Raw genomic sequence first — 13,210 nt, forward strand, 5'->3', positions numbered from 1 at the left:
GTGAAATAAGGTTTATTGGATTAAAAGAAAATTTGCAATATGCATCAAAACGAAATTAGAGAGGTGCATAAATTTGGGCACCCTTATCATTTTGCTGATTTGAATACCTGTAACAACCTAGCACTGATTAATTGGAACACACAATTGGTTTGGTAAACCCATTAAGCCTTGAACCTCATAGACAGGTGCATCCAATCATGAGAAAAGGTATTTAAGGTGGCCAATTACAAGTTGTTCTCTTTGACTCTCCTCTAAAGAGTGGCAACATGGGGGCCTCAAAACAACTCTCAAATGACCTGAAAACAAAGATTGATCAACATTATAGTTTAGGAGAAGGATACAAAAAGCTATTGCAGAGATTTAAGCTGTCAGTGTCCACTGTGAGGAACATAGTGAGGAAATGTTAAGGCCAGAAGTGGCAGGCCAAGTAAAATATCAGAGAGGCAAAGGCTGGTGAGAACGGTCAAAAACAGCACACAGACCACCTCCAAAGACCTTAAACATCATCTTGCTGCAGATGGTGTCACTGTGCATCGTTCAACAATTCAGCACACTTTGCACAAGGAGAAGCTGTATGGGAGAGTGATGCTGAAGAAGCCTTTTCTGCACACACGTTACAAACCGAGTCGCTTGAGGTATGCAAACGCACATTTGGACAAGCCAGCTTCATTTTGGAAGAAGGTGCTGTGGACTGATGAAACAAAGATCGAGTTATTTGGTCATAACAGGGGGCATTATGCGTGGTGGCAAAAGAACACAACGTTCCAAGACAAACACTTGTTACCCACAGTAAAATTTGGTGGATGTTCCATCATGCTGTGGGGCAAGTGCCGGTACTGGGAATCTTGTTAAAGTTGAGGGTCTAATGGATTTCACTCAATATCAGCAGATACTTGAAAATAATGTTGAGGAATCAGTCACAAAGTTGAAGTTACGCCGGGGCTGGATATTTTAAATAGACAATGACACAAAACACTGCTCAAAATCTACTCTGGCAGTACAATGTTCTGGAAAGGCCATTCCACTCCCCAGACCTGAATATCATTGAAAATCTGTGGGGTGATTTAAAGCAGGCTGTCCATGCTCGGCAACCATCAAACCTATCTGAAATGGAGATGTTTTGCAAGGAGGAATGGTCCAAAATACTTTCATCCGGAATCCAGACACTCATTACAGGCTATAGGAAGCATCTAAAGCATCTAGAGGCTGTTATTTCTGCTAAAGGAGGCTCTACTAAATATTGATGCAATATTTCTGTTGGGATGCACAAATTTATGCGCCTGTCTAATTTCATTTTGATGCATATTGCACATTTTCTGTTAATCCAATAAACCTCATTTCACTACTGAAATATTGCTGTATCCTTCAGTTATTTGATAGATCAAAATGAAATTGCTGATCCAAACACCCAATTATTTATAAATGGAAATCATGTAAATTGTCAGGGGTGCCTAAACTTTTGCATACAACTGTATTTATATATATATATATATATATACACACACACACACACACATTTTTTATGATTTATTTATTATATATACACACATACATACAAATATAATAAAATACACCATTAAAACAATCATGTGACTCCTCACCCACTATAAAAGACAAAGACAGAAACAGATTTATTAAGAAAATCCATATTTTGACAAGTGATATAAAAGATTAAACTTCAGTATACTATTTCCTTTTTTTTCTCCAACATCGGGTTTCCTATCACTGGCAGCCCCACCTTTCAGCGTTCTGTTTGTGTGCGCAAGTCCGTTGTAACTGGATCATGCTGAATGGTCTGGTGCAGCATGAGCGCAAGAAGGCCAGCCCGATTAGTCATAGCCATACGGACATTGCGTTCTTGTTCAAACAACTCGTCCAACTTGTACCACTGCAGGCAAAACAGGAAAATATTATAATTGGCCATGAGATATTGGTTGTGAAGAAGGGGTATGGATGTAAAAGCAGAACTTAAATGGACAATGAAATCAAAATGAAACTTTCAAGATTCAGATAAAGCATACAATTTTAAACAACTTTCCAACTTCCTTCCATTAACAAAATATGCAGAGTTTTTTTATATTTACACTTTTTGAGTCACCAGCTCCTACTGAGCATATATGCAAGAATTCACAGCATATACGTATATGCATTTGTGATTGGCTGATGGCTGTCACATGATACAGGGGGAGTGGAAATAGACAAACTTTAAAATTTGACAGAAAAAAAAATCTACTACTCATTTGATTTGTTGATTATGTAAATCTACTGTATTTACTGGTCCTTTAAAGGGACAGTCTAGTCAAAATTAAACTTTCATGATTAAGATAGGGCATGCAATTTTTAACAACTTTGCAATTTACTTTAATCATCAAATCTGCTTTGTTCTCTTGGTATCCTTTGTGAAAAGGTAGGCTCATATGCTAATTTCTAAGCAGTTGAAATGCCTTTTATCTCAGTGCATTTTGACAGACACTACTACGTCATGTGTGTCATATAGATAACATTGTGCTCACACCCGAGGAGTAATTTAAGAGTGAGCACTGATTGGCTAAAATGCAAGTCTGCCAAAAGAACTGAAATAAGGGGGTAGTCTGCAGAGACTTAGAAACTAGGTAATTACAGAGGTAAAAAGTAAATTCATATAACAGTGTTGGTTATACAAATCTGGGGAATGGGTAATAAAGGGATTATCTATCTTTTTAAACAATAAAAATTTTGGAGTAGACTGTCCCTTTAATAAAAATAAATAAAAGTTAAAACAAAGCAAATTCTATAAACTATGTTTTCTTCAAAATGCTGCAAGTTGTCAAAACCAGCTACTTGATTTGAAGCATTTTGAAGAAAAACTAGGTTACAGTATTTAGTTTCTTGCCTCTCTAGGGAAAACAACACTTTTTTCACACAGAAGAGGTGTTTAATGTCTATTTAATTTAACAATTTTATGTCAAACTATTTAACATTTAAATAGTGCTCTTTCATATGTATGATATCTATATAGTTTTATAGTTTAGTACTACTACCTGTGAATAAATAAATAAAAAATATTTAAACAAAAAGTTATGCTCTGTCTCAAGTGCTTAAAGGTACTTCTACTGAGTTAAACGATTAAAAAATACCAATCCACCTCAAGATTGGAATACATTTACCTAAAGACAAAAAGGAAATTTATGCTTACCTGATAAATTGATTTCTTCTACGATACGACGAGGCAGATGATACTCCTCAGCCAAAAAGAAAGAGAGGTAGCCGTAGCTTTCTGACCCCTACGCTTTCCAGAATAAACAATGAATAATGAAGATGATTGACGGAAATCCTTGGTTGCCTGTAAGTAAAACTTCAAGGCACGGACCACGTCCAGGTTATGTAACAGACGCTCCTTCTTAGAAGAAGGATTAGGACACAAGCAAGGAACAACAATTTCCTGATTAATATTCTTATTTGAAACAACCTTAGGAAGAAATCCAGGTTTTGTACGTAAAACCACCTTATCAGAATGAAATATAAGATAAGGCGAATCACATTGCAACAATGAAAGCTCAGAAACTCTTCATGCAGAAGAAATAGCAACCAAAAACAGAACTTTTCAAGATAACAACTTAATATCTATGGAATGCATGGGTTCAAACGGAACCCCTTGAAAAACTTGAAGAACTAAATTCAAACTCCAGGGAGGAATAATTGGTCTAAATACAGGCTTAATTCTGGTTAGAGCCTGACAAAAAGACTGAACATCTGCCAAACGTTTGTGAAGCAAAATTGACAAAGCAGAAATCTGTCCCTTTAAGGAACTAGCTGATAACCCTTTCTCCAATCCTTCTTGGAGAAAAGACAGAATCCTCGGAATCCTAACTTTACTCCATGAGTAACCCTTGGATTCACACCAATAAAGATATTTACGCCATATCTTATGATAGATTTTTCTAGTGACAGGCTTACGAGCCCGAATCAGAGAATCCCCGCTTAGATAAAATCAAGCGTTCAATCTCCAAGCAGTCAGCTGCACAGAATTTAGATTTGGATGTTGGAAAGGTCCTTGAATGAGAAGGTCCTGTCTCAAAGGAAGTTTCCACGGTGGCAGAGAGGACATGTCCACTAGAACCGCATACCAAGTCCTGCGTGGCCACGCAGGCGCTATCAGGATTACTGAAGCTCTCTCCTTTTTGATCCGAGCAATCACACGTGGAAGGAGAGGAAACGGTGGAAACACATAAGCTAGGCTGAACGACCAAGGCACTGCCAAGGCATCTATTAGTTCAGCCTGAGGATCCCTCAACCTGGATCCGTAACATGGAAGCTTGGCATTCTGACGAGATGCCATCAGATCTAATTCCGGTCTGCCTCCGGATTGAGTTCCCACTCCCCCGGATGAAAAGTCTGACTACTTAGAAAATCCGCTTCCCAGTTCTCTACACCTGAGATGTAGATTGCCGATAGATAGCAAGAGTGGGCCTCCGCCCATCGGATTATCTTTGATACTTCTATCATCGCTAAGGAACTCCTTGTTCCCCCCTGATGATTGATGTACGCCACAGTCGTGATATTGTCCGACTGGAATCTGATGAATTTGGCCGAAGCCAACTGAGGCCACGCCTGAAGCGCATTGAATATTGCTCTCAGTTCCAGAATATTGATTGGAAGTAGAGACTCCACCTGAGTCCAAACACCCTGAGCCTTCAGGGAATTCCAGACTGCACCCCAGCCCAGAAGACTGGCGTCCGTTGTCACTATCACCCACAAGGGTCTGCGGAAACATGTCCCCTGGGACAGATGATCCGGCGACAACCACCAAAGAAGAGAGTCTCTGGTCTCTTGACCCAGATTTATCTGAGGAGATAAATTCGCATAGTCCCCATTCCACTGTCAGAGCATGCACAGCTGCAGTGGTCGGAGATGAAAGCGAGCAAACAGAATGATGTCCATTGCCGCTACCATTAATCCAATGACCTCCATACACTGAGCCACTGATGGCCGAGGAATGGACTGAAGTGCTCGGCAAGTATTTAGAATCTTTGTTTTTCTGACCTCCGTCAAATATTTTCATGTCTCCCGAGTCTATCAGAGTTCCCAAGAAGGGAACCCTTGTCCGTGGAACTAGTGAACTCTTTTCTATGTTCACCTTCCAACCGTGAGTTCTCAGGCAAGACAACACTATGTCTGTGTGAGATTTTGTCAGATAAGTTGACGCCTGAATCAGAATATCGTCCAGATAACGCGCCACTGCTATGCCCCGCGGTCTGAGAACTGCTAGAAGAGACCTTAGAACCTTTGTGAAGATTCTGGGTGCTGTGGCCAATACGAAGGGAAGAGCCACGAACTGATAATGTTTGTCCAGGAAGGCAAACCTTAGGAACTGATGATGATCCTTGTGGATAGGGATATGAAGGTATGCATCCTTCAAGTCCACGGTAGTCATATATTGACCCTCCTAGATCATTGGTAAGATTGTTCGTATAGTCTCCATCTTGAACGATGGAACTCTGAGAAACTTGTTTAGACACTTGAGATCTAAAATGGGTCTGAAAGTTCCCTCTTTTTTGGGAACCACGAAAAGATTTGAGTAAAACCCCTGTCCCTGTTCCAGTTTTGAAACGGGACAAATTACTTCCATGGTAAAGAGGTCTTCTACACAGCGTAAGAACGCCTCTCTTTTTATCTGGTCTACAGAGAATCGTGAAAGATGAAATCTCCCTCTTGGGAGAAAATCCTTGAATTCCAGTTGATACCCGTGGGTCACGATTTCCAATACCCATGGGTCCTGAACATTTCTTGCCCAAGCCTGGGCAAAGAAAGAAAGTCTGCCCCCTACCAGATCCAGTCCCGGATCGGGGGCCATCCCTTCATGCTGTCTTTGTAGCAGCAGCGGGCTTCTTGGATTGTTTACCTTTATTCCAAGCCTGGTTGGGTCTCCAGACGGACTTGGATTGAGCAAAATTCCCTTCCTGCTTTGGGGAGGAAGAGGAAGCAGAGGGTATTCCTTTAAAATTTCGAAAGGAATGAAAATTATTTTGTTTACCCCTCATCTTAACAGACTTATCCTGAGATAGGGCGTGGCATTTACCTCCAGTAATGTCAGAAATAATTTTCTTCAGTTCAGACCCGAATAGGGTCTTACCCTTAAAAGGAATAGCTAAAAGCTTAGACTTTGATGACACATCATCAGACCACGATTTGAGCCATAACGCTCTACGCGCCAAAATGGCAAATCCTGCATTTTTCACAGCTAATTTAGCAATTTGAAAAGCGGCATCTGTAATAAAAGAATTGGCTAGCTTGAGAGCCTTAATTCTATCCAAAATATCCTCTAATGGGGTCTCAACCTTCAGAGACTCTTCTAGAGCATCAAACCAAAAAGCTGCTGCAGTAGTAACTGGAACAATGCAGGCTGTAGGTTGTAAAAACAAAATTTATGCTTACCTGATAAATTTCTTTCTCTTGTGGTGTATCCAGTCCACGGGTTCATCCATTACTTGTGGGATATTCTCCTTCCCAACAGGAAGTTGCAAGAGGACAACCACAGCAGAGCTGTTTATATAGCTCCTCCCCTAACTGCCACCCCCAGTCATTCGACCGAAGACAAGCAAGAAAAAGGAGAAACTATAGGGTGCAGTGGTGACTGTAGTTTAAAAATAAAAAACACCTGCCTTAAAGTGACAGGGCGGGCCGTGGACTGGATACACCACAAGAGAAATAAATTTATCAGGTAAGCATAAATTTTGTTTTCTCTTGTAAGGTGTATCCAGTCCACGGGTTCATCCATTACTTGTGGGATACCAATACCAAAGCTTTAGGACACGGATGAAGGGAGGGACAAGGCAGGAACTTAAATGGAAGGCACCACTGCCTGCAAGACCTTTCTCCCAAAAATAGCCTCTGAGGAAGCAAAAGAATCAAATTTGTAGAATTTAGAAAAAGTATGAAGCGAAGACCAAGTCGCCGCCTTACAAAACTGTTCAACAGAGGCCTAATTTTTAAAAGCCCATGTGGAAGCTACCGCTCTAGTGGAATGAGCTGTAATTCTTTCAGGAGGCTGCTGGCCAGCAGTCTCATAAGCTAAACGGATTATGCTTCTCAGCCAAAAAAAAAAAGAGAAGATGCCGAAGCCTTTTGGCCTCTCCTCTGTCCAGAGTAGACAACAAACAATGCAGATGTTTGACGAAAATCCTTAGTAGCTTGTAAATAAAACTTTAAAGCACGAACTACGTCAAGATTGTGTAATAGACGTTCCTTCTTTGAAGAATGATTAGGACACAGTGAAGGAACTACAATCTCCTGATTGATATTCTTATTAGATACCACCTTAGGAAGAAATCCAGGTTTGGTACGCAACACTACCTTATCTGTATGGAATATCAGATAAGGGGAATCACACTGTAAGGCAAATAACTCTGAAACTCTTCGAGCCGAAGAGATAGCTACCAAAAACAGAACTTTCCAAGATAAAAGCTTGATATCTATGAAATGCAGAGGTTCAAACGGAACCCCTTGAAGAACTTTAAGAAATAAATTTAAACTCCATGGTGGAGCAACAGGTTTAAACACAGGCGTGATTCTAACTAAAGCCTGACAAAACGCCTGAACGTCTGGAACATCTGCCAGACGCTTGTGCAGAAGAATAGACAGAGCAGAAATCTGTCCCTTTAAGGAACTAGCTGACAATCCCTTCTCCAATCCTTCTTTCGAGCCTGAATTAAGGTATCAATGACCGACTCGGAGAAACCACGTTTTGATAAAATCAAGCGTTCAATCTCCAAGCAGTCAGCCGCAGAGAATATAGATTTGGATGTTTGAATGGACCTTGGAGTAGAAGGTCCTGTCTCAGCGGCAGAGTCCATGGTGGAAGGGATGACATGTCCACCAGATCTGCATACCAAGTCCTGCGTGGCCACGCAGGTGCTATTAAAATCACTGAAGCTCTCTCCTGCTTGATCTTGGCAATCAGATGAGGGAGGAGAGGAAATGGTGGGAACACATAAGCCAGGCTGAAGGACCAGGGCACTGCTAGAGCATCTTATCAGCGCTGCCTGGGGATCCCTTGACCTGGACCCGCAACAGGGAAGCTTGGCATTCTGACGAGACGCCATCAGATCCACTTCTGGTTTGCCCCATAGTTGAATCAGCTGGGCAAATACCTCCGGATGGAGCTCACACTCCCCCGGATGAAAAGTCTGCCGACTTAGAAAATCCGCCTCCCAGTTCTCTACTCCTGGGATATGGATAGCTGAGAGATGGCAAGAGTGAACCTCTGCCCATAGAATTATCTTTGAAACCTCCAACATTGCCAGGGGGCTTCTTGTCCCCCCCTGATGGTTGATATAGGCTACAGTCGTGATATTGTCCGACTGAAATCTGATGAACCTGACTGCAGCTAGCTGAGGCCAAGCCTGAAGAGCATTGAATATCGCTCTCAGTTCCAGAAAGTTTATCGGAAGGAGGGCTTCCTCCTGAGTCCACGAACCCTGAGCTTTCAGGGAGTTCCAGACTGCGCCCCAGAGGTAAAACTACACTAAGTCACCACATATCTCTTGATACTTCCTTTCTTGTCGAGAGTTGCAAGAGAATGACTGGGGGTGGCAGTTAGGGGAGGAGCTATATAGACAGCTCTGCTCTGGGTGTCCTCTTGCAACTTCCTGTTGGGAAGGAGAATATCCCACAAGTAATGGATGAACCCGTGGACTGGATACACCTTACAAGAGAAAGAAAACCCTGATGAATAAAAAATTTCTTTAGAAGACCCTCTAACTTCTTATCCATAGGGTCTTTGAAAGCACAACTGTCCTCAATAGGTATAGTTGTACGCTTAGCCAGGGTAGATATAGCTCCCTCCACCTTAGGTAGGGACCGACTGCCAAGATTCCTGAATGGTGTCTGATATGGGAAACATTTTCTTAAAATTAGGAGGAGGAGAGAACAGTATACCTGGTCTATCCCATTCCTTTTTTACAATTTCCGAAATTCTTTTAGGAACCGGAAAAACATCAGTGTAAGTAGGTACACCTCTAGATATTTGTCCATCTTACACAATTTCTCTGGTGGTATCACAATCATCCAGAGTCGCTAAAACCTCCCGAAGTAACAGGCGGAGGTGTTCCAGTTTAAATTTAAAGGACATGACGCCGAATCTGTCTGAGATAATATCTTTCCTGAATCTGAAAGTTCTCCCTCAGACAGCAATTCCCTGACCCCCAACTCAGAGCACTGTGAGGGTACGTCGGAAATAGCCAATAAAGCATCAGAGGATTCAGTATTCACATTAATACCTGACCTACTGCGTTTACCCTGTAACACTAGTAATTTATATAATACCTCTGTAAGGGTAGTTGACATAACTGCAGCCACCTCCTGCAGAGTAAAAGAATTAGACGCACTAGAGGTACTTGGCGTCGCTTGTGTGGGCGTTAATGGTTGTGACACTTGGGGAGAATTGGATGGCATATCCTGATTCTCTTCAGACTGAGAATCATCCTTGGGCACACTTTCTTTACTTAAAATATGCTTTTTACATTGTAAGGCCCTTTCAGTACAAGAGGTACACAACGTAAGAGGGTGTTCCACAATGGCCTCTAAACACATAGAGCAATTAGTATCCTCAATGTCAGACATGTTGAACAGACTAGCAATAACCACAATAGTCGTTAAAACACTTTATTTATTGATTTAAACTATTTTTTGAAAAACGTGTACTGCGCCTTTAAGAAATAAAAAAGCGCACAATTTTTCCCAAACTGCCTTAAAACGTTAAATAAAGCTGCATAATTAACTACACATAATCAATAGTGCCAAAAATTATTGCACCCTAAGAGCAAAGGTTGAAATTAACCTCCAAAATATATTTATAGCAAAAAATATGTTTGATTTGAAAAAATAACCCCTGCACCTCGCCACACCTCTGCTGTGGCGCCTACCTGCCCCCAGGGTACTGCCAAAAGACTCGACAACGATCCGGTTAACAGAACACCAGTTTAGGCCCAACCGGAGCTAATGACTGCTGCCTTCTCAGTCAGAGTAAACTGCGCGTCTGAGCGCGCGAAAATAGGCCCCGTCCATCTTGGACGACGTTCGCATTAGACTGTACAACCGCATGGGAAGCGGTTTAGCAATAAAGCCATGTGGTCCCCTAAGCACAACACAAATATACAGCCATACTGATTATTTGATCCTTCAAAATAAAAACCGTTAAGCTGCCTCTCCCTGTGTCCCTTTATATACGCTGCTTTTAAGCCCTTTATAAATGCTGAGCCCAGTATTATGTCAATAAAATAAATAAACACAGGATTTTCAGTAATACCCTTTGTTTACAGGTCTACTGCTTACCCCTTCCTTTGCAGGGAAAAAATGTCAGCCAGTTCTAATATACCAAGTCTCCTCAGAAATAAAGGACCTCAATGCTGCTTGTAGCATGAAACCGTTCTCCACACTGAATATTTCTCTTGTACTACCTTCAGAAGCTCTGTGGGAACCAACATGGATCTTAGTTACATCTGCTAAGATCATCAAGCTCAGGGCAGAAATCTTCTTCCATATCTCCCTGAGGAAAATAGTACTCACCGGTACCATTTAAAATAAAAAACTTCTTGATTGAAGAAACTAAAACTAACACCTCACTTTACCTCTTCCTATTACTAACACAGGCAAAGAGAATGACTGGGGGTGGAGGGAAGGGAGGAGCTATATATACAGCTCTGCTGTGGTGCTCTTTGCCACTTCCTGTTAGCAGGAGGTTAATATCCCACAAGTAAGGATGAAATCCGTGGACTCGTCGTATCTTGTAGAAGAAATGGGTGCTTTTAAGTGCACCTATAACGAACAAAATTTGCAGAAAGATAAAATGTGTGCAAAGAACACCACAACTACATGGGCACTAAAGCCTCAATATTCCAAATAATGATAAGTGTCAGTATACATACCACACGTACTCTCTCCAGGTCCACCTCTGCCCTCCGCAGCTTCTCCCAACAGTAATGCCGGTTACACTTCCTCTTTGGGACACGACAAAAGTCACCAGTCAGATCAAACACATCCTTTACCATGGGACAGCCACACACCTCATCTGCAGGAACCTGGAGACAGACAACATTAATAACTGCATATAGAGAAAGACCCCTAATGTAAAGCTATGTTTAAAGGGATATTAAAAGACAAAGCAGTACATAAAATATTTTACCTATTTTAACTCCAAGACTGGCACCCAACAAACTGATCCATATGTACAGCGCACATACTTGCCTGTTTATATTGTAAGTACAATCAGCAGTTGCATTTTCTCCAAGGTCTGCACCAGGAGCATGTAAAAAGGTGCCAACCTCTGAGTTAAACAGGTAGAAGCATTTTAATACGCGCATCAAAAACTTGCTTAAAATGATTTACTGTGGCTATATTTTATGCTACAAAGCCTCTTTAATTTTGCTAGCTTTTATGAATTTACCTTGGGGTCACGGGAATGTTCAGGACACAGGACCTGCAATCGCTTGCAATATGTCTTACTCTGAGTGTTATAAACATCACAGAAAAGGCGAGTGGCTCTAATAAGAAAAGAATTTATGTCAATAATTGCTAATAGTAAACAGTGAAAATCTGTGGTTGGGGCATTATGAGGAGTTTGGAAAAAAAGAGAGAGAGAATGCAAGTTCATAACGCAGATGTAATGTATTGTGCACTACTCAAGACTATGGTGGGAGTTATTTGTTTATTAGTACAACTTACCCTTCAATTCTAGTTGGGTACATAGAGCCAAAGGATGTTTGACTCTCATACTGAAAAATAGAGCACAAGAGAAGACAAATCAGTAAGCAATGGCTGCCATGCACACAGCACAAGGTACAGTATATTGCAGATAACTGCCTTTAATGGAGGACAAACAATATTGTGAAGCAGTACTCCTTCTTACAAATAATATAACTGACCTTAGCATAGCATCTCTCCATGTGCCTTAAAGCAACCTTGGGATTAATGGGATGGCCACAGGATACACAAAAGATCTGCAAGTCTGTATCATCACTGTCACCTTCATTAGTCTATTGGAAACATAAGATTCAGATTCACCAATCTAATATCACACACACCTTATGAGTAAAAAGATGATACATTGTGAATCTCCTTAATAGTCCTCAAGTAACCCAAACTGTGTAAAATTTAAGGAACATAAAAAGCCTTGCAATTACAAGACTTGTCTTTAGTATATTCAAAGGAACCGTCTGAGGAGTGTGTTATTCTTAAACTAACTTATTTCTCCACAATTAAAAATATATACAAACGGTCAGAAAAAGCATTCTTCATGCCACATGCTCGGGTGCACGTAGCGTCACCGGTCAGCTGATTTGTTTTGGTCAATGGCCGTAGTCATAGCTGTATGATCCTCCTATCATCCATTATCATTCTTAAAACCCTGAATACTATCTTATCGGATAACAATACGACGCTGGTTATACTTAAAGGGAGACTCTACACCAGAAAGATACTCAGCGATTTGGAATCCTTGACAACTGTTTGATGATGAGTACAACATTATCCAAGGAGAGTCATTTTTTTGCATGCAGTAAAAAACAAACAACTTTCTCTTACATTGTTATTTGTTTTAAAATGGCCACAGACTCCTGCTTTCAGTGACTTCCTTTTTAAAGGGGTTGAGGGAGCTACTTTTGTACATGTGCCGCAAGCGGTAGGCCGCACAGGAACAGCAGGGGACACTTAAAAGGACACTGAACCCAAATTTTTTCTTTTGTGATTCAGATAGAGCATGCAATTTTAAGCAACTTTCTAATTTACTCCTATTATCAAATTTTCTTCATTCTCTTGGTATCTTTATTTGAAATTCAAGAATGTAAGTTTAGATGCCGGCCCATTTTTGGTGAATAACCTGGGTTATTCTTGCTGATTGGTGGATACCATTCATCCACCAATAAAAAATTGCTGTCCAGAGCTCTGAACCAAAAAAGAAGCTTAGATGAACGAAGAAAAATTGATAATAGGAGTAAATTAGAAAGTTGCTTAAAATTGCATGCTCTATCTGAATCACGAACGAAAAAAAAAATTGGGTTCAGTGTCCCTTTAACAAACGGACTGTCATAAACTTCCTGCATACTGGAAAATCAGTGTTTTATTTGCCTTCGAGTGGTGGCTGCAGTAGCAGCCATATTTTAAAAGGTTGGACACACTGCGCATGCGCAACTCAATGTGCACAAGCAGGAATCGTTGTGCATGACATAAAGCCCAG

The 13,210-nt window shown here is 41.0% G+C and overlaps 1 protein-coding gene across 1 annotated transcript in view; it reads right to left on the reverse strand.

Annotated features, from left to right (window-relative positions):
• Positions 1-1,607: 1,607 nt before the first annotated feature.
• Positions 1,608-13,210, reverse strand: part of LOC128642663 (CXXC-type zinc finger protein 1) — a 231,298-nt gene continuing 219,695 nt past the window's right edge. The window contains exons 9-13 of the mRNA XM_053695446.1: positions 11,901-12,011; positions 11,701-11,750; positions 11,423-11,519; positions 10,905-11,057; positions 1,608-1,888 (exon numbers count right to left, since the gene is read on the reverse strand). Of these exons, the coding sequence (XP_053551421.1) occupies positions 1,742-1,888; positions 10,905-11,057; positions 11,423-11,519; positions 11,701-11,750; positions 11,901-12,011 (558 nt within the window). The 3' untranslated portion in view covers positions 1,608-1,741. The remainder of the gene's footprint in view (positions 1,889-10,904; positions 11,058-11,422; positions 11,520-11,700; positions 11,751-11,900; positions 12,012-13,210) is intronic.

Source organism: Bombina bombina, chromosome 12, assembly GCF_027579735.1.
Source record: "Bombina bombina isolate aBomBom1 chromosome 12, aBomBom1.pri, whole genome shotgun sequence".
NCBI lineage: Eukaryota > Metazoa > Chordata > Amphibia > Anura > Bombinatoridae > Bombina > Bombina bombina.